This window comes from Mangifera indica, chromosome 2, assembly GCF_011075055.1.
Source record: "Mangifera indica cultivar Alphonso chromosome 2, CATAS_Mindica_2.1, whole genome shotgun sequence".
NCBI lineage: Eukaryota > Viridiplantae > Streptophyta > Magnoliopsida > Sapindales > Anacardiaceae > Mangifera > Mangifera indica.
Window position 1 is genome coordinate 20,573,793 of NC_058138.1, and position 26,958 is coordinate 20,600,750.

Sequence of the window (26,958 nt, forward strand, 5' to 3'; positions counted from 1 at the left end):
TTCTGTTAACCTCTTTCTACTTTTTATTTATAGCAAAACCCTATTTTCTTCAATCTCCAATATATTTTAAGCTTTATTTTTTTTCATAATTGAATATCAATTGAAAAAAACTATCATATTATGTAATTAATTAATTCTCTCTTGTGATCAAATTTTTCATCTGTTATTTGGTGTCAAATTTTCTCAGGCAGGCATGTGGCTTGTATGGATGTGCATGCATGCAAAGAATAGACAAGTGATCATGTATCCACTATATGAATCTCATGCAAGCCAAGCACTGAGTATTAGTCGTCATATCGGGTTTGAACTTATTATTTTCTCTTTTTATAAATCATTGAATTCAATCCTAAATTTAGGCTCAATCTCTTTTATACTAAATCAAGTTTAAGTTTGAATTTAAATCCACCTTTACCTACACCTCGCCTAGACCTACTTGTACATGTCAACTGCAAATGAGCTAAAGTATTAAACCCACAATTGACAACATTACAAAAACATCAAGAGTTTTTTGTATTAGAGGTTTAGTATAACCCGAAATCGGGCTGGAGGCATCCTTTTAGATAACATATGATATGGAGCAATGTTATCACTATTAAATAAATTATTAGGTATATAAATAATATCATCATATAATTAAATATTATTTTATCCTTACTTTAAAATCATTTTATTATATGATGGTATATCATCTATATGTTAAATTATATAATTAAAAATATATACATATAATTTTATTGATCACTAATATATCAGTGGCAATTGTACTTGGTTTGGGGGAGTTTGACGGTTACCAATTTACCATTGAGGATGTCAATCAACAGTATCTAGGTTTTCAGAAATTTCCTAAAATGAGATGAGTACATGATTCACTTCAAAATCTTAAACTGGGTTTCACCTGTGATTGTCCATGGGTGGAATATTTTTCCTGCAGTTGTTGGAATACATTAGCCCAAAAGGTACGTTTGGTTAAAGGTTTTTAAGATTACCTTAGTAATCTATCTTTTATTCCCTTGTTTGGTTTGCCAGTAATAAAAGATTACAGTTATCTTCTATTTCCAATGCTGACATGACAGGTAATATAAATAGTAATCTGATTACCACTTTCACCTTAGGTATTTAAAGATTATTGAGGTAATCTTAAGTTTATTATAGAAAAATTATTATTTATTAATTTTTTGAGATAAAAATAAATTTATTTTTAATTAATATGACAAATAATATAAAAAATATTTAAAAATAATTATATTTAAGAGCATTTAAGTAAAATATTTTACTAGTAATCTTTTATTATCTTTAATCAAACACAATAATTATTTATACCTATCAAATTTTATCAAACATAATAATCATTTATACCCAGTAATATTCTAAGTAATCTATCTTCAAAATAATCTTTCTATTTTAGTAATCAAACATTACCCAAACCAAACGCCCCGTAATAGTTCCTAGTAAATGATATTTTTGCCTATATAAGGAGCTATCAAGTGTTCTTTGTACTGCCGGTTTGTCTAACTTCGAACAATGGATGAGACCCAGATCATCAAAGCTTGCACGCTTTTAACGATTCTGCGACATTTATAAACAATTCAACAAGTACATTTAGGAAGAGCTTTGGCAGAACCAGAACTCATACTTCAATGAAGCAGTCAATTAGAACTTCAAACTCGTTTATCCAGTTCATAAATGTCTATGAAATATTCAAAAGTAAATGTCAACAATATCTTTCATTGCAAATCAACGGCAATTTTCTACATGTTTTTACACCAAGTGTGGCATTAGAAGAATCAAAATTGGCACACACTCTAATTCACAAATTTGTCACCCCCAAGAAATTTATGAATACAACAGATGATTTTTTCCTAAAATGTACAAACTAATAAATAACAGAACACCAAAATATGGAGGACGGGAAAAATTCCTCATCTTAAGCGTTTATAAACAACAGTTCCAAGGATACAGCTCAGTAAAAAATGTCGTTAAGAAGCATTCTTCTGTACATCAACAGCTGTGCTAATCTTTTCAAGTGTCAGTTCTTTGCTGACAAGTCTAAGCACAATTTGCACCAGGTCTCTTACTCCAGCTTCCCTGTCTCACAAGGATCAGAATATAAATATGTATCAAGAAAGCATAGTCTCACATCACTTCTTCCATAATTTGTGTTTATTGAGAAATTGCCTAGTAACGAAGGATTATGTCCAACAAGTATAGGTGAATTTTGAATCAGGCAAACCACTTTGTTTCTTTTTCAAAGACCGAAAAAAAAGGAAGCAATATCTTCTTTTCAAAATAATTAGGAAACCTAGTTCAATAATATATGCTACCTGTAATTTCTGTTTCAGATTTACAACAGTTACATGCCAAATAATTTTTCCTGGTCGTACTAATAGAAACATATATCTTTCTTTAATACTTACGCTAAGGGGCCTTACTATAGTGTCCCTTTTCGAATGCAAATTACCACATTCTTAAGCATAGGATGATAACAAAATTTTAACCAGTAGAGATGTTAAACTCACACTAAAATTACATTTATTCTTCTAATATGAATCTGAAAAGTTATATGTTTTTAGTTAGAAACCATCCAGGGATAGGCAGAAACAATTAAAGAAATGACTCGCATGGTATGTCAACCATTACAACATTGCATATAAGATTCTATTCTATATACTAACAGAATCTAATGTAATTTTTTCTCAGAAAAGTTATTAACTAACCTTGAAACAACAAGCTCACAAAAGGAGGGAAATAGAACTATCAAATGTGGACGTTTGTCTTTGTTCTCTTCCATTGCCAGAGCACCTTTCAACGAGGGATGTAAAGGCAGTATAGATGCAGTATCCAAATGAATTTTTAAGCGAGCCAATTCTTGAAGAACAAAAATTATTTCTTCAAGCCTTGCTGCTGGTAGTCGACGTTCTCCTGCAGGAGTAGGCAGGGAGGTAAGCAATGATATCATTGGAGCCGAAATGAACTTAAAGATAACATCAATATATTGACAATCCACTTGTAGAATACAAAAACCACATACCCAAGTAATTCTCATCAGCTAGAAATTTGTTTAAGATGTAGTCACATCTACTCACTAGTACCATTATTGCAATTTTGCTGACTTCAGCTCTTGTGAAGTTCCAATCATTAGCTTCATTGTCGAAACTGAAAAACGAGTCATCAATAAGTCAAATCTTCAGAACAACCAGATTGTGTATACATATGTTTGTAGAAAACAAAAGATGCTAATCCACTACAGAAGTATGCACATTAAAACGTTCAAAAAGCATGAAAGATGATTAACATTACGAGCGGTAGTTGCACTCAGGGTTCCTAGAAATAAATAAAACTTGGTCATGCTATCTTCACTCATGCAATATAATGAAGTCGTTGGGTAAACCATTATAAATGTTCGGACTAGGTGTATGTTAGGATTTATATGTAAATCACAGCATGCAATTAAGTTACCTGCACAAGGAAAATAACTTCTCTAAGCATGTCAAGGAAAATTTGCTACAATGGACAGGCATAAGTTCCACAGTCTCAACAGGCAAAGAGCATGTTCGTGATGCACATCGGTCTATGGTGGAAACTAGCCTTTGCAGAATCTATAGTAATTAACACAATTAGAAAAACAATAAAACGAATAGTTATTGGGTAAGAAACACTAGTTTAGTCGGATTAATAACTGGCTTACATCAAAAGGTGCATCAATTGGTGACTTGAGAACCTTATCACCCAGAATGTCTAATATGGACATCTCCAAGGATTCATCAGCCTTAAGAGCCTCAGCAGAGAGAGAATTGGAAGGAAGAGCACGACCACAATGACCCACCAAGAATATTTCATAGACATCAGCAATTTCTTTCCAAACACGCAATCTTGCTGGTCTACTAACTTTTAAGTCTTGTCCACGGTTGACAGCAATTTTGCCAACATCATCCACAAGAATACGGTTGAAGCCTTCAACAGCTAATCTCCAAAATGAACTATCTGGATTGTCCCTTCTTGTTGTCATACACCTAGATAATTAGCTTGACCATGTCACTAAATGGTGTAAATTTTGAAGTCATAAAATAGAAATGCACTGATGATAATCAAGTGCATCTTAACTCTGTTTTTCCCCTTGATTACCTAAAATCGAAGTCTTATACACTAAACCGTCCACAATACATTATATGCAATGCAGTAATTGCTATCAAGGACAGATGTTCACATCATTCGTCCACAACCTATCCACTGATAACTATATGTTCCACCACATGAAAGAATAATACATGCTGTTTTTAAAAGATGTCAGACAACCCACCCCCGTGCCCCCTTCCATGGGGTCGGTTAATTCTAACCGTAAATGAACTGCAGAATATAACCAATTCTTTTCAGCATCTTAATCACATTCCAAATATTACATTTTGAGCATTTTCCCAAATAATTACTCTACTAATATGGCATGTATTTTCATGCCTTCTCAGAAATTGATTATAGAATAGACACCATGGTTGCAATGGTACCTTCCAAGGCTTTGAACAATTTCTGGAAATATGATACACTTTTCCACAGCAGGGGCCCGTAGGAAAAGATCAACCAGCACAGGAATAAGCTTTTCTGCAAACAAGTGACTTCGAATGCCTTCTGGTGCAGTTGAAATCAATTCAGAACTCCTAGATGAAGCTTGAGCATTGTTTGGGGAGATTGGAGCATTACCGTTAGGCGTATTATACTTTGTCCTCGCATGATCTGTAGAAACAGTATAAAATATCAAGCTTCACACTTTTTGAAGGTACAACCACAAGTTGGCTGAAAATATACAAAGATGTTTGTATACCTGGAATACTGTCGCTAGTACCAGGTTGCTCTGCCTCATTTTCCTTGTTTTGAAAAGAAGAATCTGATTTTGGAAGATATTGCAAAAGCTCTCTAAGAAGGATGAGCCACATTGAAGAAAGTTGCTCAGTTGGACTTAGAAGAGGAAAAATTTCTAGTATAGTACGTAGTACTGGTGGAACATTTCCCTGGAGAAAAAGAAACAGAAATTATGCGAATGAACTTAATCTAAACAGATTGTAAGACAAATTTCCTTAACCCAAAAAGGGAAGTAGAAGATGAATACATATTTTATTTCCATAAAATAATCATTATCCTGATTTCTCCTATAAAAAATTTTCATGATTGCAGTACAGTGTCAACAGGACAAACAAAATGTGATTTTTCCATAATTCTGCCTAAGATGCATAACAATCCCAGTACCTCAAAAATTATAAGATGGAAGGACCATAAATGATTGCTCATGAAAACTTATCAAGCATTTCCAAGGAAAATAAGGTAATGTGCAACAGCTCCTATCTCAATAGAGGCTGTCAGTTGATGCTTATCAGTAAACATTGCCCACATATATATGTTAGATTGAAAATCGTTTAGGTATTCCTGACATAAACTAAGCTAACTATTAAAAAAAGTCATATACTTTCTCTGTTTTTATGGATAATGCATAAAATTTTCAATTTAGTGTAGCAATGGTTGGTAATTGGAGAAAAAGGTAAATAAACAGTGGATGGTACCATATGTAGAATACTTAATTTTTTTTTTTTAAAGAAATTAGAAAGGCAAAAGAAAGGCAGTTTGATTTTTAACTTACAAATTCAGTTTCATAGTTTTCATTGGTTATCATTGTCTGCTTGACAGCCAAGTCAATGATTGCTAGCAACTGTGTGTACATGTTATCATCAAACATCCTTTGAGCTTGTAAATATAGTTCTCCTGGAAGTTCAAACAAAAACAGAAAAACATAATTATGCCATGAAAGAGGTTAAAAAATGCAGTACTATACTCAACAATGTTGTTCAGTGTTTCATCAATTACATCATAGACTGACCAAGGACCTAGAAAATGCCAGGTATGGAATATTGCTATCCACATCACAGTTTCATGCATTAACATAACCGTGCTTAATATGTAAAACCACTTAAAACTTCCTAAACTGACCCATCTTGAAATAAAGCATTACCTAGACCATGCAAAATCTCCTGTTTCACCTTGGCTGCTGTATTATCACTGCAGTTTGGTGACTTCTGAAGAGCAAACTCATAAACACCAAGTACTGACTTAAGGTAAGCCATTGGCAAATTTCCCTGATGCATCAAAATTATTTTTGAAGTTAGAAAATAGCTAATGTATTAAACATGTTAAGTATTGATTAAAGGTAATCCAATGAGTTTTCCGCAATAAGCAATTTAATTGGTCTACATGTGATCAAACAGATATTACTCTGCAGAGAAAAATCAGCTATTATAACAGTCAAGGCAAGTTGTGGAAATTACTTTGGCAGAATGAGAAAGAACAGTTGTCTGTAGACAGTTTATTGCCGCAAGAGAAACTTCTTTACTACCATTTAAAATGCTATTTTTCACAAAAATAAGTAAAGATTCCCATCCTGCACAAAGTATATTAAATAATGTAACTGGTGATTGATGAGAAAAACAAATTATATAATTGATGGAAGAAAAAATATTTAGACATATCGATATTCAATTTAGGGCATACCTGACCAGAAGTTGTTTAAGTTTCTAAGAAAAGGAAAGAAAGACCGTAATAAACGTGCTATTCCACCAAGGACAAGGACAAGTGTCTCATCCCACTGTTTCTGAGCAGTGTTACGGCTGAAATCACATCATGAAAATAAAAATTCTTGTACAATAAAATTATTAAATCAGATAAAGGAACTAAAATTCCAGACATCAATTTTGAAAAATAAAAAACTAGAAAAATTGAATATCTGATATTTTCAATTGCGCCTTGAATATCTGATATTTTCAATTGCGCCCCCCCTTTCAAGAAAAAAGACAGAAGAAACCACCTGTGGTGTATAAGCATGTGAAAAGATTTTCCTCCCCGAGTCCCAAGTTCTTTCCCTTGCCATTCATCTTTTGAAGAGGTTGCAGCCTATATGTATACAGTTCAAAGCCCATCAAAATAAGCAACAAAAAAATCCAGTTGATGCATATATTATTAGCTTACTTTACCATATGTGAAGCACGATCTAATGCAGGAAAGACATAATTCCAAAGACAATCCTCCCACATGCTTTTTGAAAGTTTTTGCCCATGACTTCCTAGAGTTTGAAAAAGTGTTCTGATAGCTGAATTCCTGACCTGAATCATAGAATATATGCAGCAATTATTGTAGCCTGCTTGATGGAGGGCTCCAAAAATATAAGGTGAAAAGTAATAAAGAATAAAAAATGGTTCTCTACAGAAGCAATCACAAGACTTACTAAGACTGTATCTAATTATATTTTCAGAAATAATAATTAACAAGAATAACAACATGATCAAAATTTTATGAACAAGCAACAATGTCTTATATATTTAAATGTCCAGGAGAATCATCTTGTTGTAGTAAACTACTACTAGTAATGCTATCATACCTCCGGCCTCTCATCAGCACCAAGCTTCTGAAGTAACGAGAAAACAGAGAATAGCAACTTGTCGCAGTCTACTACACTTATCAGGGGAGTTTGGCCATTCACTTCATTGTGTCTGTTAAATATCTGCTCTTCCCTCTTTTCACCATCCATTTGTTTTGGAGTAGAAAGTAAATCTAGATTTCCTGCAGTGTTGTTGCAGAGAATTAAACCTGATTGTAACTCGTCAGAGTTCACTGTGAAGGTGTTTAAGAGCTAATAGTTTTAAAGTGGCAAGTTAACCTGCTTCCTTTTCCTCACAAGGCCCACTAAGAAGCCCCTTCGCGATAAAATCTGTTGCAGTCCACAAGAGACCTACTGCCGTCAAACTTATATTCAACTCGGTCTTTTGAGCACTGTATGCTCCAGTAACATCCACGCATCTGCAAGTGTCATCTCATTATTGGTATGTTGTAACATTGGGAAACGGTGAACAGAGTTGTTCATGTTGCAATGATTAAGATTTATTGAATATCATGGACACTGTTAAAAGAGTTAGTTGTCAAGATGGTATCAGTTTAACATTATCTTGAACTGTATAACAATAAGCTATCACCCACATCAAATTTGTTTCATCTAGGCAAAATTATATTTTTCAGGTAAAATTAGATAGGACACAAAACTGCACAATATGCATTTATTTTCTTTATATCAGACGAGCAAACTTCAAAAAATGAAAAAAATAAACAAATGGTTTAAAATTGAGAAAATTGTATGTTTTGCATCCAAATTGCAAGCAAGAGATATTGTTTTCAAATTCCCCTGTTACATGGAGCAAGAGATGTTTTTGTTTAGATTTATGTGATAAGCACATTAATTAGATTCAACCATGTGCATGTCAGATGTGTTGGAGTTTATATATTATCATCAGGTCTTTTCTATAAGCTATACTAAATGAAGCCCATTAGGTATAAGAATGAATGGAGACATGTATGCAATAGACAAATTGTTAGAGAAAGAAAAACCACACAGCATGGGTACTAAAAAGTACATCCATGATGCACACAAAACATAATCTAAACATAAAAGTACATCCATTATACATACAAAGCATAATGTCAGGAGACATAATAATATAGGTGCTCAAAAGCTGTTATATCTGAGGTCTTACACGTGGAGGCAGTCTGTGGGTATGCTGGAAAGACCATCATTCATGATGACACGAAGGCTCTACAGCAGAACAGTCAGGTCAGATTGGATTTACAAAACAGACCCAACCAATATATGTAACCATAAGATAGAGGAGGAGAAAGGGTAAATTCTGTATTTCCAGAGAAAATCTCAGTAAGGTCTTACTGACCTGGAATCCCAAGGTGACAAGTTCCTTCTCTGATGCATCTGCAACAGACCTAAAAGAAAGAAAAGAAATAAGGAGACTAAGAAAAATACACCATGGGTAGTCATGCCTCAACCTCCCCACTCTTGCAAGCAAAAACCTGTAAAAAAATATGACTTTGTGAACAACAAACCTCAACATTTCAAGTATATTTGACCAACTATAGTGCAATTTTTCTCCACATCTCTGCAGGGAAAAAGGAGAAGAAATATTGTGAGTGCAGGTTGAGAATCAAGATATAAAAATGAAATTGATATAAAATAAGTTCATATTACCTCCAAAATATGCAGAAGAATTTTCAAGGTTCCAGCTCGGACATCAGTGCTTTGAGTAGAAAAATAAAGAACCATTAGTGGAGATATAACAGCACACTCAAGTGATCTCAAGTCTGCCTGCCTAGTTTCAACCTACAGAGAGAGAGCAGAATCAACACCTATTCTCAAAAGTATATGGGGTTCCCATTCAAAAAATGAAAAATGTGAAAGTTCTCACTTCTTTAGAAGGGCCATGAGATGGTGCATTATTCTGGAACTGTTCCGAACCTAACACTGCACATATTGATTGATCTAGTGCATCAAGTGCTATATTTCGTAAATGCTGATTAGAATTATCAGCAAGCTGCATCATTTTACTCTGATGTCAAGGAAAATTAAAAGGTACTGGCATTTTCCATAATGGTATAAATATTGATTATGATCACCTCAAGAAAGTGGCCAGCAACTTCATCCCACAAAGGCTCTACCCCTGCAATTGGAGGATTGCACAATGAAGCAAACAAGAAAATATTAACTCGGGCCATAACGAGCTTATATGACATTATACTCAACCTATATATAATAACGTATAGAAATACTAAACTTCAATTATATTTCGATGAACTTCTAAACAATCATCCACACAACATACTGTGAAGATTATTGACAAGGACAGATATCATTCTTTCCACTGAAAAGCTGATGCTTCCAATTTTTTGGGTTGACGTTGGTCCAGAACTACTTGAAATTGAAACCATGCATTGATGTGACAGCTGCCGTAGTGCAGAGAGTAGGGATTTAACAGCAGATATGTGCATCAATGCTGAGCTCTCAAACAGCTTCACAGACCAACAACACTAAGGTTAGAACATTAAGCTCAACTTGGAGTATGACACATGCAAATTTTAAAGCAAAAAATAAAGAACATGAAACATGCAAATACTGTCAAAACACATTTGGCAAATTCTTTGAAAAGTTAATTCTGAGAGAGGGTTCCAAAACATTAAAGTGAAAAATTCCTTCTTAACATAAGGCAACAACACAGGGAAGACATTATATTTAGCTTTGTTCTGAAAGGATTTGCAAAAGCATAAAAAAACTACTATTGTTTGATACTAAACAATAGTAAAACTGCTTTGACTACCTGAGAATTCAAAGAAGAGAGAATATTGAAGTCGCTGTAATGGCCAGATGATTCCCGTGTAAGCTTCACTGTGGAGACTTCCTATAGATATAAAAAAATATATAAATATGTAGACTTTTATGACAATACTATAAAAAGCCAGTCCAGTTTCCTCAATTGTATGTTTGCAAATAACATGCATACAATCTTTACAAGGGAGTAATCATTCTAGTAAGGATAGATCTAATCCAATCCACATAACATTCTTTTGGGAAGCTGTTTCTAGAAATTACCTGTGTGGTGGCATGTGGAGAATGGATAGCTCGGTCCAGAGCAGCCAATGTTTCCAATACCTATGTTTATTTGCAATATTGTAAGTGCTGTACTTGGTCTACTTCTGAGAAAATTATTAAGAGTAGACAAACATACCAAAACCCAAGATGGACCCAATACATTGTGCAATCGATGAGCAATATTAAAGAGAGTCCTTAAGGCCTGATTTGCAATAATAATCAGAATTACACATCTTAATAGTTAGACAGCATACATCCAGAATAAATCCATTCCAATATGTAAAAAAATAGCAGGATATGATTAGAACACCAAACTAATACCTGCACATTTTTGGGAGTAAGGACAATGTTATCCTTCTGATCTACCAATGCCTCAGATCGTTTTGGCCCAGGAGATTGCGACAAACTACTGAAATCTCAAGTTTAAGCCAGAATTCAGCATATTTAAAGCTATAAATTTTTAAATTTCAATAACCCAGGAAGGAAACAAATTCTTAGAGAAATAGAAAACTTCCACAACATGTTTTCACAGGGCGTTGTTTAGCATAATACCTTCTTCTGTCTGCTTCATTGGAAAAACTGATAGTAAATTTGCAAAGGGAAGCCAAGTATGAGTTTAAAGGTTCTACAGCATGGAGAACCCCACATGCCTATCGAAAAGTTATAGAAACAATCATCAGCCATAAAAGGTATTCAAAGCATTCAGTAGCATATAAAAAACAAAGCTAAAATTGCAAAATCAGTAGTCATTATCCACAACATGAAGAAAATAAATAATTTACTTTTAACAGCCAAATAAAAATATCCATATCAGTCGGGATATTAATTTCCATTGAGTTGAGTTTGGTGATATAAATACAAAAAAAAAAAAAAAAAATTGGCAGTTATTATCATAGTCTGAATCAATGTCAAGATTTTTGTCACCTGAGTGAATGCCTGATATCCCTTTAATATCTCCAGTATAATAGCCTCTCCTTGTGACCTACCAAGTTGACTCCAGGTCAGATAGAATTTTATGTATGTGTGCAGGTGTGTGAGCAAGCAAGTACAACATCACATGAAAAAAAAAACTCTACAAACCTTGACAAAATAAGAGATAAAGCATCTAGTATGGTCAACCACAAAGAATCAACCATTGAGATGCAAAGAACTGCAGTCTTTCCAGTGCAGTTAGGCATAGGATCATAATCACATCTAGGGGATTCAAGCTGCACCAAACAAAAAAAAAAGCCCAAAGAGATTTGACTAAAAGCACACTAAAATATGATATTTTAACTAAAGAATTAAAGAAAGGAAGAGTATGCATATACCTCCCCTGCATCAACTGCTTCATCTGTCAATGTAGCTACAGTGAAGACGACACCCAACAAACCTTCAATTGCTAAAGTTATTGCATGGGCCTCACTAGCAACCAAGACCGCAGCATTGGATGCATCATTATCAAGGCTCCACTCAATCCCTGAAGGAATAACATGGTGTAAATTTCTATGGTCATCAAGAATTGAGTTCGACTCCAAAAAATATGGAAATGGTTGACAATTTGTGCATTACAATACAAAAAAGAAGAAGATTCCATGGTACAATATCCTGCAGATTTAGTTTTTTTCTCTTTTTTTTCTAAAATAATTTCTGTGTCCTATTCATGGACAATTAATAAAGGTAACAGACTAGTGAAAGTAAAATAATAAAAAGACCTGCAGTTATAAACTAAGTCCAGAAAATTCATGAAAAAATTACCTTTGGCTTTGCTACTAAACATCCCAGCAACAGCTGCCAGGCTCTCCTCACTGGTCTCTTGAAACTGATAAATTGAACATTTTTATTTCATAAGAAAAAAAGAATGTACAATAATAAAAGATGTCAGAAGTTTTAGAAATATAAAGAAGACTAGACATCTTCAAATCGAATCAACAAACTTTAGGGTAAGAAAAGAAGACAAATATACAGGAAACAGCAGATGAATTTAACACTAGATCAGACAGGGAAATAAAATGACACTCAAATGTATTTATTTGGTTGCAATTTTCAATCTTCACAAAAAAATAATGTTTTGTTGAGCAGCAGTTGCTCAAGTGCAAAACGTTTGTTCACAAATTATAAAATTACAACTAACTACTCATCCAAGAGATGAAAAATTCTCTCTACCAACATAGTTTCACTTTTTCCTTTTTTAATTTTTCCAAAGGGAATAGTTGTCTCTGCCCCCTGAAGTCTAACCATCATGCAATATATGATCTAAAAGGAAAACAGAAAGACAAACCTTACACAATAAATAAAAATAAAACCTGATGAAAGAGGCATCTTAGGACCACATGGAGCACTAAATCTTCAAACAAGGAAAACACTAACAGCTAGCATACAAGGAACAAGATCCTAAAAGATCAGAATCCACCAAGACTGGCAGTCTAGAAAGTGTTTTCAGAGAGGAACAAGAACACCAAAACCTATTAAGAAGAAAGGACATGTCATATTGGAAAATACAATATCACAACCAACAACATCATAAATATGTCATCAAGCTCTGAACTTTTGGATACAGGTTAGAACAACAATGAAATTTTAAACACTAAAATGCTGATCATATTTTTAAAATGAAGAAACTGTAAAACACGCAATAATATAGTGCCTCTACAAAAGGACTATAAATTATGACCCATTACTAAGTTAAGGATGTGTGAAGCACAAACACACACTGCTAAATCTATATCAACCTTTGCCAAAGCAAACAAACAAAAAACAATAAGACTAGAAGAAATGAATATAAGCAGAAACATAACTTCAACCTGTACACTTGAAACAACTCGAGCAAGAGCTTTGACCATACCCTCCACAACATTTGTGTTCTTGGGATGCCTACAAGGTAGATGGAAAACATTTTTAAACATCTGATAACTACATCACAAAAGTTAACTTCATTTAAGAATGAAGAATTTAATCAAAGCCAGATTTGATCAGGGGATTAGAAAACTGCAGCAGCAATGAAATAACAAATAAAACCAAACTCTTCAAGTCTGAGTGCAACATAATTTTATATATATAACCATAAATTTAGGTGATAAGAAAATACAGATCACCCATCATATCCTCTATAATATTAAGTATATGGTGCATTCACATCATCAAAATCCTCCAATTCATAATTTAAAAGTAACTTTACCTTGTCTCAGATGTATTTTTTACTATACTATCTAAATTCAAATTTTTTAAGTCTTGACACACTATGTAGCTCTTAAGAAGTCATATCCAGATTTCTATAAGTTCAAGTTGCTTCTGAAGCTTCTTAATTTAACCTTGTTTGGGTAACAATTAAAGCAAAAACGAATTTCTATCTCTTCCACAAGGACAGTCTAAACCTGATGCCATTGCAACCCTTAATAATTTCAGTTTTCTTTAAGTTAAATTTAGATGGCCTTTCAGAGAAGATACTTGGAGCTGAACTGTTAAGATGACTGTAAAATAAGCAGGTCTGGGAAAGAGTATAAGGATTAGAAAATCCAGACTACCACTCAACAAGCTTTAGTTCTTATGCTGCTGACCATGCTACATCAGCTCAGGTATTTCTCTAGTAATGCAGAAACTATTTACAAGTTTGTGAAATAACTTATTTCTAAGGCTAAAACTTTCTACCCTTTTATATCACCCGAATCAAATAACTGTTTGAAGCAGAATTGTCCTAACAAAAAGAGTAAATGTCCATAAGCTGGTTAGACGATGTTGTAATTGGTAAATACTCAAAATTTCTTTTTCATTTTGTTCCTCTAATGTAATGAAGCACAAAGTTGTTTGCCTAAGAGAGAGGGAAAACTTTACAAGAAAATCTGCAACATATGGTAAAAAAGTAAAGGTGCATTCCAGAGCCAGGCAAGCTTACATATCAAAGTTCTGAAAAAGAATCCGCAATGTTCGTGCCTCCACACAAAATCCCTGAAAAGTTCCACTGACTCTAATTTCACATAAAAAATTGGAAACTAGAACTGATATTTCTAGGGAAGCTACTAAATAATCACTACTAGTTATCTATGAACAATAATGAAGAACAGTTAAGATAGCAGCAATTAAATTATTCAGATTACCCTTAAGATCTCAAGAACTAGAATGCGATGCCACAACGGCAGATCAAGAGAAGTGACCTTCACTAACATACTAAGGAAAACCTGCATAAGAAAATGACCGTTGTTGAATTAGTAATGGACTAACACATGAAGCAGCATTACATCGAACAGAACAGGGATAAAAGTCCCAAAATTATATCCTGATCCAAAACTGTAAGATTTAAAATCAATAATGAACAATAAATGTGGCTCTATAATATAGTATCAGAAACTTGTCAATAGACAAAGCAAATGCCACATTATATAGATATAAGCTACCCATTATATTTGATTCTGAAGTTTAGCAAATTTGGAGGCAGAACTATTGTTCAAAAGAGTAGTATGTATACATGCATGCATATAACATAAAACAACCAATTTTCCTTGTTGCAATTATCTCCTTCTGCAGATGCTATCTTGTTTTACTGCTTTTCACCATATTCTACAGAAAACAGTATACTAAGATCATAATCTGCTCAGCAGTGGAGGAAATTTCTATCAATATCCCCTAATTGTTGGACAATGTAAAAGAGGAGAAGAACCATACTCTAACTATGAGGACAAAAAAAAAACCAGCACAAAGAATGTTCATGTTCATTTTTTTGGAACAACAAAGCCCTCTCTTTCCAAACCTCCTGAATCTTTCATTGTCTCCACAGAAACAGGCCAAAAAAATTAACTAGGTCACATCACACAGATGCCAGAGCATGCCATCTAATTTCCTTTATGTCCCAATGTTAATTAGAGCCCTTAACAAAGTTCATAAATCATGTCAGTAGAGAATGCATAAAGCATAGACCACCACATTTTCATATAAGTGTCCATGTTGGAGATAAATCTATGGCAAAAGCTTTCTCAATTAAGAAACATCTAGAAATGTAGCATAAAAATTCAAGCAATTTTAGTTAAGTAGGGGCCACAATGCAACTTAAAAGACAGGTAAAGTCAGTCTGAATTCACATCATGACCTTCTTCTCCTTTGAAGGGGCGGGAAAGAAAAGAAACATGTTAGAAAAAAGCCCACACTCAAACCAGACAATGTCAGCAAGAATATAAACAAAATAATGTTATTTATCAAGTTTCTAAATACATATATATATAAAGAAAAAAGGATGCTAGAGAATGAGCTATGATATAGCATCGATGGAAAAAACAAGATCACATAGAAAAACAATATCATTTACAATAATTTACAGAAAAATAAAAAAACACCATTTTCAATAATTTAGAGAAATAATACAATTTCTAGAATCTTTAATGAAGCAAACAACTTTCAAGCTTAAGGACTAAATGACAAAACCAAAATAATAAATTCAGAAGTATTTCAAGTAATGCATTTGTATTTTTTTTTTTTTTTTTGTCTAATACCGCATCAAATGTCAATTCAAGGGTGAAAGTACAAAGACAAGTAAACATACCTCACATTCAGTAATAAGTGATGAACTGTAAAGCCTGATAATATGAGCAACTGACCGCAAGACCAGGCGTCGAAAATAAGGCTCCCCTGCTTCCCCTTCAATCTAAAGAAAATTAAATACAACATAGCTTGTAGAATGCACATATAAAACCCAATGAGTTTTAGAGGTAATCTGCATTACACATTAATCAATAAGTTACCTCAGCATTGGTCCTCAGTGAAGTCATTATAAGAGAACAAATCTGGTGACGTAGAACCTGTTGAATTTCCACAGAAACTTTACAACTATAAAAGTTTTGCTAGCTTGCTTATACAAAATGTAAAAGAACAGACATAGTCACAAATATATGCAATCACCTGTTCGTAGGAGACTAACATTCTGAAAACAAACACATAACTCGAGAGAATGAACCTGCCAAATGCAAGCATTGAGAAATATGTATATATTCCTTGAACACCATATTTGAATTAGGCAGCAGAAAACGTAAAAAGAACAAATGTAATCCTTGAATTTCTCCTGTTATGGCATTAATAACAAAACACAATCACCCAGATAGTCTGTGTTGTGAGATAAAGTAGCTACAGCTAATTTAATTCAAAAATAAAAGTGTATCCAAACCTACAAGTCTATAAAGCCTTTCATAATGGGAAGGAGTTTTGGGCAATTTTTTTTAAATTTTAATCGGGGAGGATTTTATATCTATTGCAAGTATCACAGGTTTTTTTGGCCTTTCTTTGTATGGGTAAATGGTCTTCCTCATAAATTTTTCTTCAATGTGGTATGCCAGTCCATACTTGCATCTTCTTCTTTGGATCATGACTAATGCAACATCTTTAGTCTCATATCAAAAAATTGAATTAAAGAAGATAAAGAAAGAAGCAAACAAAATATGCAAGAAAAATTAGTTAAGGAAACATGATTTTATGATGATTATACCTCTTTAGTTTCCCCATAGCCATTTTTCTGGCAAGTGTCCTATTTTTGAAATCATTATTATAAGAAACTATAGAATTTCTATTAATCATAAAAATGAAATGATGTTTACCTAAATGGGCTAGGAGACAACTATCAGAAACTTAAGGGGCTAAGTGCCCAATCCAAAGACATTCAAGAGCCATTTAGAACTCCCATTTGAACCAGCACCTCAATAACAAAAATCATGTCTACACAAATTAATAAGTACTCCTTCCCATTTAAGATTATAAAAGAAAAAAGACAATTCTTGAAACTCCTTCCCGAATTTCTGTCACAATCTCTTCCATAGGCAAAGGACAAGTAAATTTAGAGTAAAATTTAAAGGATAAAAGGATTTCTCACTCAAGTATATCCAGCACAAATGTCCGTTGAAGAGAATTGACACGTAACCAAGTTGCCTGTAAGGTAAAAGCAACATATTATTGGTCAAAAAGAAATAGAAGGGAAAACCATGGGCTTGTTTGGTATAGAAGTTAAATAGAGTTTTTTGTTTCCAGTAACAAGAGATACAAGAAATCATATGAATATGTGTTTGATTGAAATGGGGCAGAATATTTATTAAAACAATTTTCACATACAATCCTAGAAACTAATGTTAAAATCAGAAAACAAAAAAGTCATTCTCAGTTTTTGTAGCTTTTAACCCAAAAAATGGATTTTGAAACATATATCAAACACATTTTCAAATATTAAAATTATTAAGATACAACCAAATTTTTTTGAATTGTATCTTAGACTCTTTAAATTGTTTTCTCATTACAAACCAAGCATGCGTAAACAACTCAAAATTATCCATGAAAATGAAATAAAAACTAATATCCAGATAAAATCATTTAATAGTTTCAATTTAGAACATACAGATCCACCTGCAGCAAGAGCTGTCAGGTCTTCAAGCAATCGAAGCCCAATCTTTCCAGCATTTGTCAGGGGCTCCCTCATCAATGATGACCCCCCAGAAGTACATTCATGATCCAATGACCTGTTTAAGCTTAAGTAAGATAAATGGATGTACTTGATTGCATATCATTGAGGCAAACTATAAATTTTAAACATATAGTAAAATATTATACTAATATAGTCATGCACAAAAGTCTGTTAAATATAGGCAGGCACATATTAAAAATCTGAAATATCGAGACACACAAATGCACAAAAGTTGAAGGATAGACTCAGAAAAATCATACTCTGAATGATTCATACTGCGATTAACATCGCCAGTAACTGAACTAGTTCGAGAGAGATGACCTCCAAAACCAAACTTCCCCACAGGAAGAGACTCAACTTGAACCACATGATCAAAAATCAAGGCTACTGCTTGTCTGAAGGTAGCTGCAGCAGTACTGGAATAATTGTGAAAGAGGTTAGAGTAAGGTAAATCTCTATAAAGATGCCAAAGATGATATAATATGCAATATTAAAAGAAACAGTCAATTAAGTACACAGTAATCCAAGAATTTAACTTACTTCCGCACACTGTCAGAAGATCTGCTGTTTTCAAGAAGCTGGAGACAGATACCAAGCGCTTGAGCCATATTGTCCTAAGATTAATAGAATGGGAAACAGAACAAGTCAACAAAACTTGAAACAAGAAGTAAATTCCAAAGCAAGATGGAACAGGAAATGTAATTGCGTAATCAGTATGCTTCAATTATTTAGGGCAGATATGCACCTAGCAAAGCAACATCTCATTGGATGCTCATGAAAAGGAACAAACAAGGAATTTTTAAATGTTAACAATGTTGAGCTACTCTTTCCCATTATATAATGCCCTCACAACTAGATTGGGAAGACTGTCATCCCAGGTTCATCTCGTAGACAATAGAGGAAATGCCATCTGCCACCTTAGTGCAGCATTTGCCAAATCAAATTGGCTATGTAACTAATGTGAATGACATGGTTTTAGATGCCAGGAAATGCCAAAAAAATTATACAAGATTCTACAAGTCTAAATGCTACAAGCCTCAACCATCCTTTCTTTCTTTATTTTTTAATAATGAATAAATTATGCTATATATCTAGCTACTTTCTACTTCCAGGATATTCATCATAAATCATCTTGCCAGTAAACTGCCACCTTTGTGTTGCTCAAAATCTTTCCCATGATCCACAAATCGATTTGAGATTCGAGAACTCTAGTTTAACCATATGGCTAACAATCACAAATAAATCAAATATGCTGCAAGACATTCCAAGTAGCTAGCACTTTCTGCACTTAGTTTTAATAACCTTAACTCCAATCTTCTCATAGGCTACTATAACAGCAAAACATTTAGCAGAAAATTTACACAAAAGGAAAATAAAATTATGATCAATAGATACCTCATCTTCAGGAAGTAAACGTGATTGAAATATTATCAATATTGTCTGCAAAGTCTTCAGTTGAACACTCTCATCTGCCATGTCAGCATGCTGCAAGGAAGAGATTACATGTAAGATTTAGAGAGCAGCTGCCTAAACTTCAATAAGTAATAAAATTGTCATGACAGAGATGCAAGCACGACTTATTCTATAAGAAACGGGACAAAATTTTATATAGATGGAAAGAGTATATTACATTAGAGCGTAAAGGCTGGAAATCTCTAATTAAACTCAAAACTTAGCATAAATTATATAACATACAGAAAAAAAAAGTAAGAAACTTACATTTTTTAACGTAGACAAGATCTCCTTTAGAGCGGACTGAGAAACCGCATCATGAGATATAAGTTTTTGTATACAAGAAAGTCCAATAACACTAAGTTTCACAGATCTAACTTCACAAGCCATTAAGAAAATCCGCAGTATATCTTCATTCTGCGCTAGCTCACTTGGACTCGACACTGATCGAAGCTGCAATGTTATATAAACCACGAGAAACACACCATACAACGTCACATTGACATTTAAATTACACCACCACCGAAATTTCATTCCATTTAAAAAGTAAATCTAAAATCAGCCAACTTAGTCACGTAAATGTATTCAGGTGAAACAAAAGTGGGCAATTCAGTGAAATTTAAAAAGAAAAAAGTGAATTGAGACCTTTAATATAGCGTGTTCTGCACCGTCCTTGACGGCTGGATAGCGACGGCGAGCTTCGGCAGAGAGAGCGCGAAGATCAGATTCCAGAACGGCCATCAAAGCCATGGCTGAAGTTGAAGCCCTCTCAGATCTAGGTGAGGGAGAGAGAAATGTCGAGTTGGATATTGGGCCGAGCGCGCGAGGGAGAGGAAGGAGATCCGCTGGGAGATGGGAGGATGCGAGGGGCACGTGACATGCAACAACATGTGTGAAATGAGAGACGAGGGCATTGATGGGTGGGCTCATGGGTTATGGGCTTGCAGCCCAATATTTTGAGTTGGGCTTCTTTTATTTCAATGGCAATACAATTTTCTTCTTAAATTTTAACCCTTCTAAATCTTTTCCAAAACTCTATTTAAATATTTTTTAAAAATAAATTTTAATTATGATAATATTTTTTTAAATAAAAAATTTGATACCATTTTACTGCTTTTGCTGGTAGACATACTATCCTAAATACACCTCGGTTAATTATTCTTATTACCAAAATACCCTTGAATATACTCATCTTGCTGGTAGATATGATATTTATATAAATGAGTGATTAATATTAATTATTTAGATTAACTTTTAAATTAGAATGTGGAAAATTAAAGGATTATGATGACTTATTGTTGGCGAGTAGAAGTAATTTTTATTATTACTAGCAAGAATAATGAGAAGAGTGAGGCTGACACTAGCCATTTGGCCGAATCAGACACAAACTTTCCATTCGGCCGAGTCCCTTAGAATCAACCAATTAGGAAGTATTTATAATTTTACCAATACCAAACAGGGTGAGGGAAATTTTGAAGGAAAAGGAGAATGCTTAGCTTCCAGGCTACCAAAATAGATTTCTATTAGAACAATGCTGACAAATACCGTGGATTGATACAAAAGCCAGCAGCGTCCACCTTTATTATGGACAGTGCCAGCCGCGACAAAAGTTGCAGAAACAATTTGTAGACCTCTAATAGATCCAATCTTATTTTGTATCAACGTGTTTGTTCTAGGTCACAACACAAAGATTGTCCTTGTTTCAGGCAGCGGAGATCGAAGGGTAAGCAGTAGCTTCTACACTTGAGTAGCATCTCGGTCAATGGTGATTGATTCTGCTTCATGCCTAACGGAGTCAAACAGCACTGTAGATAGATAACGCTCTCCAGCACTGGGGAAAACAACCTGCACAGATAGCCAAAGAAATGGCAAGATTATGCAGTTTCATTAGTACAGATTATGAACTAAGCAATGCATTTTTGCCATTAGCACAAACCCAAAAAGGACTCAATGTAATTTTGCTTCCGTTTTTAGTTTCACGGGAGGGATTAAATGTAAAATGACAGTGCATTTAAGTGTGCAGTATGTCCGAGTGGTCAGTTTAACCATGTTGAAGGGATTCTGAACTTCAGTTTTAACTAAGCAACATATTACTAAATCTGATATACCATATGTTGGCTTATATCAGCGAGGATGCATAAACTTACAACAAAGAGCTTCCCAGCATTTTCAGGCCTCTTTGCCAACCGAATAGCAACAGCTGCTGCAGCACCGGATGATATCCCAACCTGCACCAAAGAAAGATATCACTGTCAGCATAAAAATGAGACGACCCGCAAAACAGTTTCATAACTTAAAGCAATCTTAAAATTGGAATATACCAGTAAACCTTCTTTCTGAGCAATCAGCTTAGCTGTTTCAATAGCTTCCTCACTTGATACCTAAAAAGTAGAACAGCAACAATAAAAGTCAATGGAATAGAATATATCTACCCTGCAGTTGTGGTTACATTAGATAAAATTATAGGTATTGCCACAGAAACAAAGTAGCATCTGTAAATTAACATTTTATGTTTATAAGAATTAGAAAAAGATATATTCCAGACTGCTTATTCTGTTCTATTATTCCAAGTGTTTCATCACAAGAGGACTTGATTTTTTCTTAATAATGTATCAAGAAAGCACAACCATCAGTCTTTATTCTTTTAAAAAGTCCTCATCCTTTGCTATCAGAAAAACAGGTATTTTCAAAAACACCAACAATTGCTCATTTTTCATGAATCATACTCAGAACAGTCTATACCAAGAGCCAAAAAGTTAAAAACAAATCCATAAAACCATCTTGAATATTTTGTAGGATCTATATAGGCTATGAAACTAAAAATAACTGAAAGTGAGATAAATTATACAAGACCATTTTTCAAAACTTAAACAAAATGAGCCCTCAAAATCCCAACCCAATTTCTGCCACCTTCATACCCAGAATCTACTTCTTTATCTAAATCCTGCCATTTTTCAGTCACAAGAAACTGGAGAGTAGAGACCTTTATAATTACTTTTCACGTATGATGGAATCTAAATGAAGGTGTTTTCTCTCTCAAAAAAATAAAAAGAACATAAACTTAGCACCAGCAGAGAAACTTTTACGTGCCAAAGCAAATAACCTACAATTTAGTTAAAGACTTACAGTTATAACTTCATCAAGTATGTTGACATCCAAAGTATCAGGGATGATACCAGCACCTATACCCTGGATCAGATGCTTGCCTATGACATACAACACACAATGTAGACCATTAGGAAATTATTATAAGAATATTGCTCCACTCAGAAACGTGTAGATCAAAGGCAATAAGAGTTGTTTTGAAATTTAAGACACAAGAGCTAGGCCTCTTGTTTTTGCAGTTAATGTGTGACCCATTTGTTGCACAAGTTCTAGCATGTTACAGTTGGAGCCCAGTGACATGTCAACCTTTGAAGGTACAATGTTTACCACTTGATATTCCAAGAGAAATAATATTCAAACCAATGAAGACCAAAAGTCGAGCACACGCACAATGTGCTAATTCAATATCTTCAAAACCACATAAAATATAAATCCAACAAATGAGCAAGAATGCAACAGTCCACTTCTGCAAATATGAAGCACCATCATCTACCAGTGCAGAAGAGAAGAGGGAAACTAGACATGAGAACAAACAAATAAAGTTAATTCACCTAGTGGTCCTCCACTCAAGATTGCGTTTTCAGATGGTTCTACTCCATAAACCTAAACATGAATAATGAAAGCATACGATTAGCACAAAATAATCAAACATTTTTTCACTTGCTATCTTGTACAGACGCACACAGGGCTTCAAATGATTTCCTCAAGAAAACCTTAATATTTGGGTTCTTTTCTTTCAGGAATTGCCCAGCACCAGATATTGTACCACCGGTCCCTATCCCTGCAATAAGGGCATCAACTTTCTCTCCCGAGTCTTTCCATATCTCTGGTCCAGTGGTTTCATAATGAATCTGCACAAATGATGATGAATGCATTCAGAAGTCCTTGTGAAATAGAAACCTACAATTTTTAACAAAAAATAATACTACCTTAGGATTGGCAGGATTTTCAAATTGCCGAAGCATATAACCATTTGGTGTGTTATCTAGTATCTCATCAGCTTTTTTCAAAATCCCCTCAAAGCCTATTGTTGGATTAACAAGATGTATCTCAGCTCCAAAAGCTCGCAGGACAATTCTTCTCTCAATACTGTACGTTGAAGGCATTATAATGATTATTTTGTAGCCTCTTGCTGCTGCAATGGAGGCCAATCCGATGCCAGTGTTACCACTGGTAATCTCTATGAGGACAGTCTTCATCCACAATGGAAATTGGTTAGTTCAGATATAAACAGCACTATTATGTTTATGCCACTAAGGTTTCACTGAGGTTTAACCAAAAGTGATATAACATCAGAGAAAAAAAAGTTTGAGCCAATGATGCTAAACAAATAATGTAACTGTGCATAAGTTTAAGCAGTGGCATGAAATTCATTCACACAGTTGGCTGAAAATGATTATAATTAACAATGGAGTATTTCACAGCATACCTTTCCTGGCATAATTAAGCCCTTGTCCTCTGCATCTTTGATCATACTAAATGCAATCCTTTATGCCAAACATTGAAAACCAAATGAAGTTCATGTATTGATTTGCTCGTTGGTATGACAAAAATTTCAATAAACTAAGTCACAGAAATGGAAATAACTTAAATACCTATCTTTGACACTAGCACAGGGTTCCATTGTCTCAAGCTTGGCAGCAATACGGGCTACACAACCATCGACAACATTGTTGAGATATACCATTGGTGTATTGCCTATCAACTGAACAAGCCCATTCACACCCACATCAGAAACAAGATTACTGTAACAAAGGATAAAACACACCATGGAAACTAAAGCTATTGTGCAGAGGAATTACCTCAGTAACATCTTTCTTGATAGCGCACTTGTTCTCCATGAAGCTACTTTATCAAACACTACAAAACATCGGTACAGTATAAAATTTATTTGGGCAGAGTTCGGTACTGTCTAAACATCAAGACTTCCAAAAATGGATTATGACACAACTCTTGTCTACACCTTACAAAAGGAATCAATTCAGTAAGTCCACAGGAAAGTTATTAAGGAAAAATACCGAATAATCTTTAGAAGATCCCCAATAAAGGAATCACTCAAATAATGCGGAATTCATAACAATAACCAAGTCAGAGAAACAAAACCTCTCACAACTGATGGTTTCCAAAAGACTTGTGTGTATGATTCAGAATCATAGAAATAAAGCTAAGGTTAACATTCCAATACCCATCATTATTTTCAACCCGCAAGTAGTGGAAACAATAAGGATATACAGGATTTTAAGCAAATTATCAAGTGGCAAACCATATCATACCAGAAATACAGTACCCAAAAATGGTCAACTACCCAGAACAAGAAACAATGCAAATAAACAAAGTTTGGCCAAAAAATAAAAGAAATATCAAACACCAACACCCCTTTACAAGAAGAATGCTTACAATTGCAGCTTACCCGGTGAACTAATCGAGTCTAAAAATGAAAGAGAGTTTGGTCAAAGGAAATTCTTCTCAGGACACAAGTACAAGTCCATAGTGGATATCATCTGACCTCGGGAGTGGTAACGATTAATGAATTATTTTCTCCATCTCTGTTTCTTTTCAAAGGCGGTCATTAATATTCTGGACTTTAGTATTTAAATCTTCTCGTTGACTGAAACTTCGGATAACGTTAGAAAGGGAGAAACACTATTTCACCCCCAACTTTTGATGCGCTTTCAAAATGTCACCCATGATAGATGAAACTCTACTTTTTCTACCCATGAGCCGTTAATATGGATGATATATGTTTGCATAAGGGTAAAATTTTATTAGATGAAATGACAAAAATACCTCTCAATTTAATCTGTCAAATTCATCACAAAATTATTGTGAGAGTTTTCATTCACCCCCCTTAGGTTTTAGAAACTAACATTTCACCTTATCTAAAGTTTTTAAACTTTAAAACTAACATTTTCACCCCCAAATCTAGGGTTTCTATATTTTTCAAAATGCAACCGCCCCCCATAACTTTCAAAACTAGCGGTTTCACCCCCATTCTTCAACTTCATCTCCTGACGTCTTCTTCGGCGTCGTCACCGGCCTCCTTCTTCTCCTGGTGCGATGACGGTGATGCGAAGAAGAGATTTTCATCTCCTCGTCGCTCCACCCAGATGACGAAGGACGACGCTTCGTCGTCCTTGGTCGCTCGTTGCATTGTCCAGACGCGACGACGAAGGACAACGAAGCATCATCCTTCGTCTGTTCTTCTAGATTGGACGATGTTTCGTCGTCCAGATCTAGGCTACGAAGGGTCATCCTTCGTCGTCCTCTGTAGTTGGAGATGGTAGATCAGTCGAATGAGTAGGCTATCGATGGTGGCTGGAGAAAGAAACAAACCCTAGAGGTGAAATCTAAACTTTTTAAACTTTGAGGATGAGTTAGTTATTAATTTTTAAAACTTGAAGGGGAAAACGGTAAAATTTTAAAGTTTTACTTTTTTTTAGTAAAATGATGATTTTGCCCCTATCCCTAACTGAAAAATTGGACAGCGATTTGGTCATAGATGAAAAAAATAAATTTTCATCTACTGTAAATGACATTTTGAAAATACATCAAAAGTTGGGTGGAAAATATTCCTTCTCCCCGTTAGAAAATTGATGGGCTGTTTGTGTTTTTGACTCAATCCACTTGTACTTGATTAAAGGTGACATGTAGAAACTTGGTGATCATACCCATCACATATATCGACAATTTAAATATTTTATTTAATAGCTAATTCGTTGTCATAATTGGATAGTTTCATCTTTTGTTATCCTTTTTTATTATATCAACAATGGAAATATATGTATTGTTATTATGTAATTATTTATGCCTAGACAATATGATTTCTTTTTTTTTTATATATATTCTTATTCTTAATATGAGTTGTTTATCCATATGTACCTGAGGAACCTGTCAATACCTCTTGATAATTGGTGTTGTCCAACCAATAATTCTTAAGGAATGAGTCCAAATTTCACACACTTAACAAAGTCAAAATATTGCAACTCCACCTATGTCAATTGTGTAAGAATGGACAAACAGTATCATCTAACAAATTGGTGTCTTGAGCATGCTAGAATTATTGTAGTTTTCACCTAAGGAACATAAAATTCATATATGAAAGGATTTTTTTTGCAATGATCTTAAAAGTTCTACTTCTTCTTGTATTGTGTAAATCAAGAAACCATAACAAATGCAGTTTTCTTTCTTCAGTTTTTATGAACACAATCTTTTTTAGATAATTCGAACTCAATATCATGAAAACTAACTATATCTTGCAAACATAATACGGACATCAAAACCTCTGAACAGTCCCAAACTATTTTTCTTGGAATTAGATTATTAAAAGTATCTGTTTTCCTCTGAAGAGTTATAGAGTCTTATCCAGAAGTCAGACTTGTTCGAAAATCTCTCTCTTGAGTGACGTTGATTCCAATAAGACAAAGCCATTTTTTAAGGGAAAAAATCCAAAACAAGTTTCCGTAATCCCACATCTATAAGATACGAAGTAACAAGTCAAAGCTTAAGGGTACAAATAAAGCGCTCAGCCCACCTTCGCAAC

The 26,958-nt window shown here is 34.2% G+C and overlaps 2 protein-coding genes across 12 annotated transcripts; both read right to left on the reverse strand.

The window, feature by feature from the left end:
- Nucleotides 1-1,705: 1,705 nt before the first annotated feature.
- LOC123203590 (protein MON2 homolog) lies at nt 1,706-20,173 on the reverse strand. Of its 8 annotated transcripts, XM_044620054.1 has the most exons (45): nt 19,959-20,173; nt 19,581-19,766; nt 19,257-19,346; nt 18,402-18,475; nt 18,122-18,277; nt 17,796-17,916; nt 17,280-17,335; nt 16,319-16,373; nt 16,162-16,218; nt 15,963-16,064; nt 14,527-14,607; nt 14,325-14,377; nt 13,231-13,306; nt 12,191-12,254; nt 11,764-11,912; nt 11,534-11,661; nt 11,378-11,435; nt 11,006-11,103; nt 10,775-10,862; nt 10,590-10,655; nt 10,454-10,513; nt 10,182-10,262; nt 9,690-9,876; nt 9,484-9,527; nt 9,276-9,401; nt 9,059-9,190; nt 8,917-8,969; nt 8,748-8,796; nt 8,559-8,617; nt 7,691-7,830; nt 7,412-7,593; nt 7,008-7,136; nt 6,842-6,927; nt 6,529-6,644; nt 6,306-6,418; nt 5,993-6,116; nt 5,624-5,745; nt 4,814-5,000; nt 4,693-4,725; nt 4,500-4,620; nt 3,686-4,010; nt 3,457-3,596; nt 3,029-3,153; nt 2,715-2,919; nt 1,706-2,085 (listed from the first exon to the last, which is right to left on the reverse strand). In XM_044620054.1, the coding sequence occupies exons 1-45, from the start codon at nt 20,061-20,063 to the stop codon at nt 1,977-1,979; spliced, it is 4,911 nt and encodes a 1,636-aa protein (XP_044475989.1). In that variant the 5' UTR covers nt 20,064-20,173; the 3' UTR covers nt 1,706-1,976. The 8 variants fall into 8 exon arrangements, 7 of the variants coding, with proteins under 7 accessions (XP_044475989.1, XP_044475982.1, XP_044475978.1 ...); XM_044620047.1 differs by having other exon boundaries at nt 4,500-4,725; nt 10,775-10,859; nt 13,237-13,306; XM_044620043.1 differs by having other exon boundaries at nt 4,500-4,725; nt 13,237-13,306.
- A 645-nt stretch (nt 20,174-20,818) lies between these two features.
- LOC123209701 (cysteine synthase-like) lies at nt 20,819-24,990 on the reverse strand. 4 transcript variants are annotated; one of them, XM_044627831.1, is made up of 11 exons: nt 24,829-24,990; nt 24,221-24,291; nt 24,014-24,123; nt 23,848-23,905; nt 23,348-23,611; nt 23,132-23,269; nt 22,970-23,021; nt 22,440-22,519; nt 21,635-21,694; nt 21,461-21,541; nt 20,819-21,158 (listed from the first exon to the last, which is right to left on the reverse strand). In XM_044627831.1, exons 2-11 carry the CDS (start codon nt 24,257-24,259, stop codon nt 21,051-21,053), a joined length of 990 nt encoding a protein of 329 aa, XP_044483766.1. In that variant the 5' UTR covers nt 24,260-24,291; nt 24,829-24,990; the 3' UTR covers nt 20,819-21,050. The 4 variants fall into 4 exon arrangements, with proteins under 4 accessions (XP_044483766.1, XP_044483764.1, XP_044483765.1 ...); XM_044627829.1 differs by having other exon boundaries at nt 24,221-24,375; XM_044627830.1 differs by having other exon boundaries at nt 24,221-24,278; nt 24,816-24,990.
- Between the last annotated feature and the right edge of the window lie 1,968 nt (nt 24,991-26,958).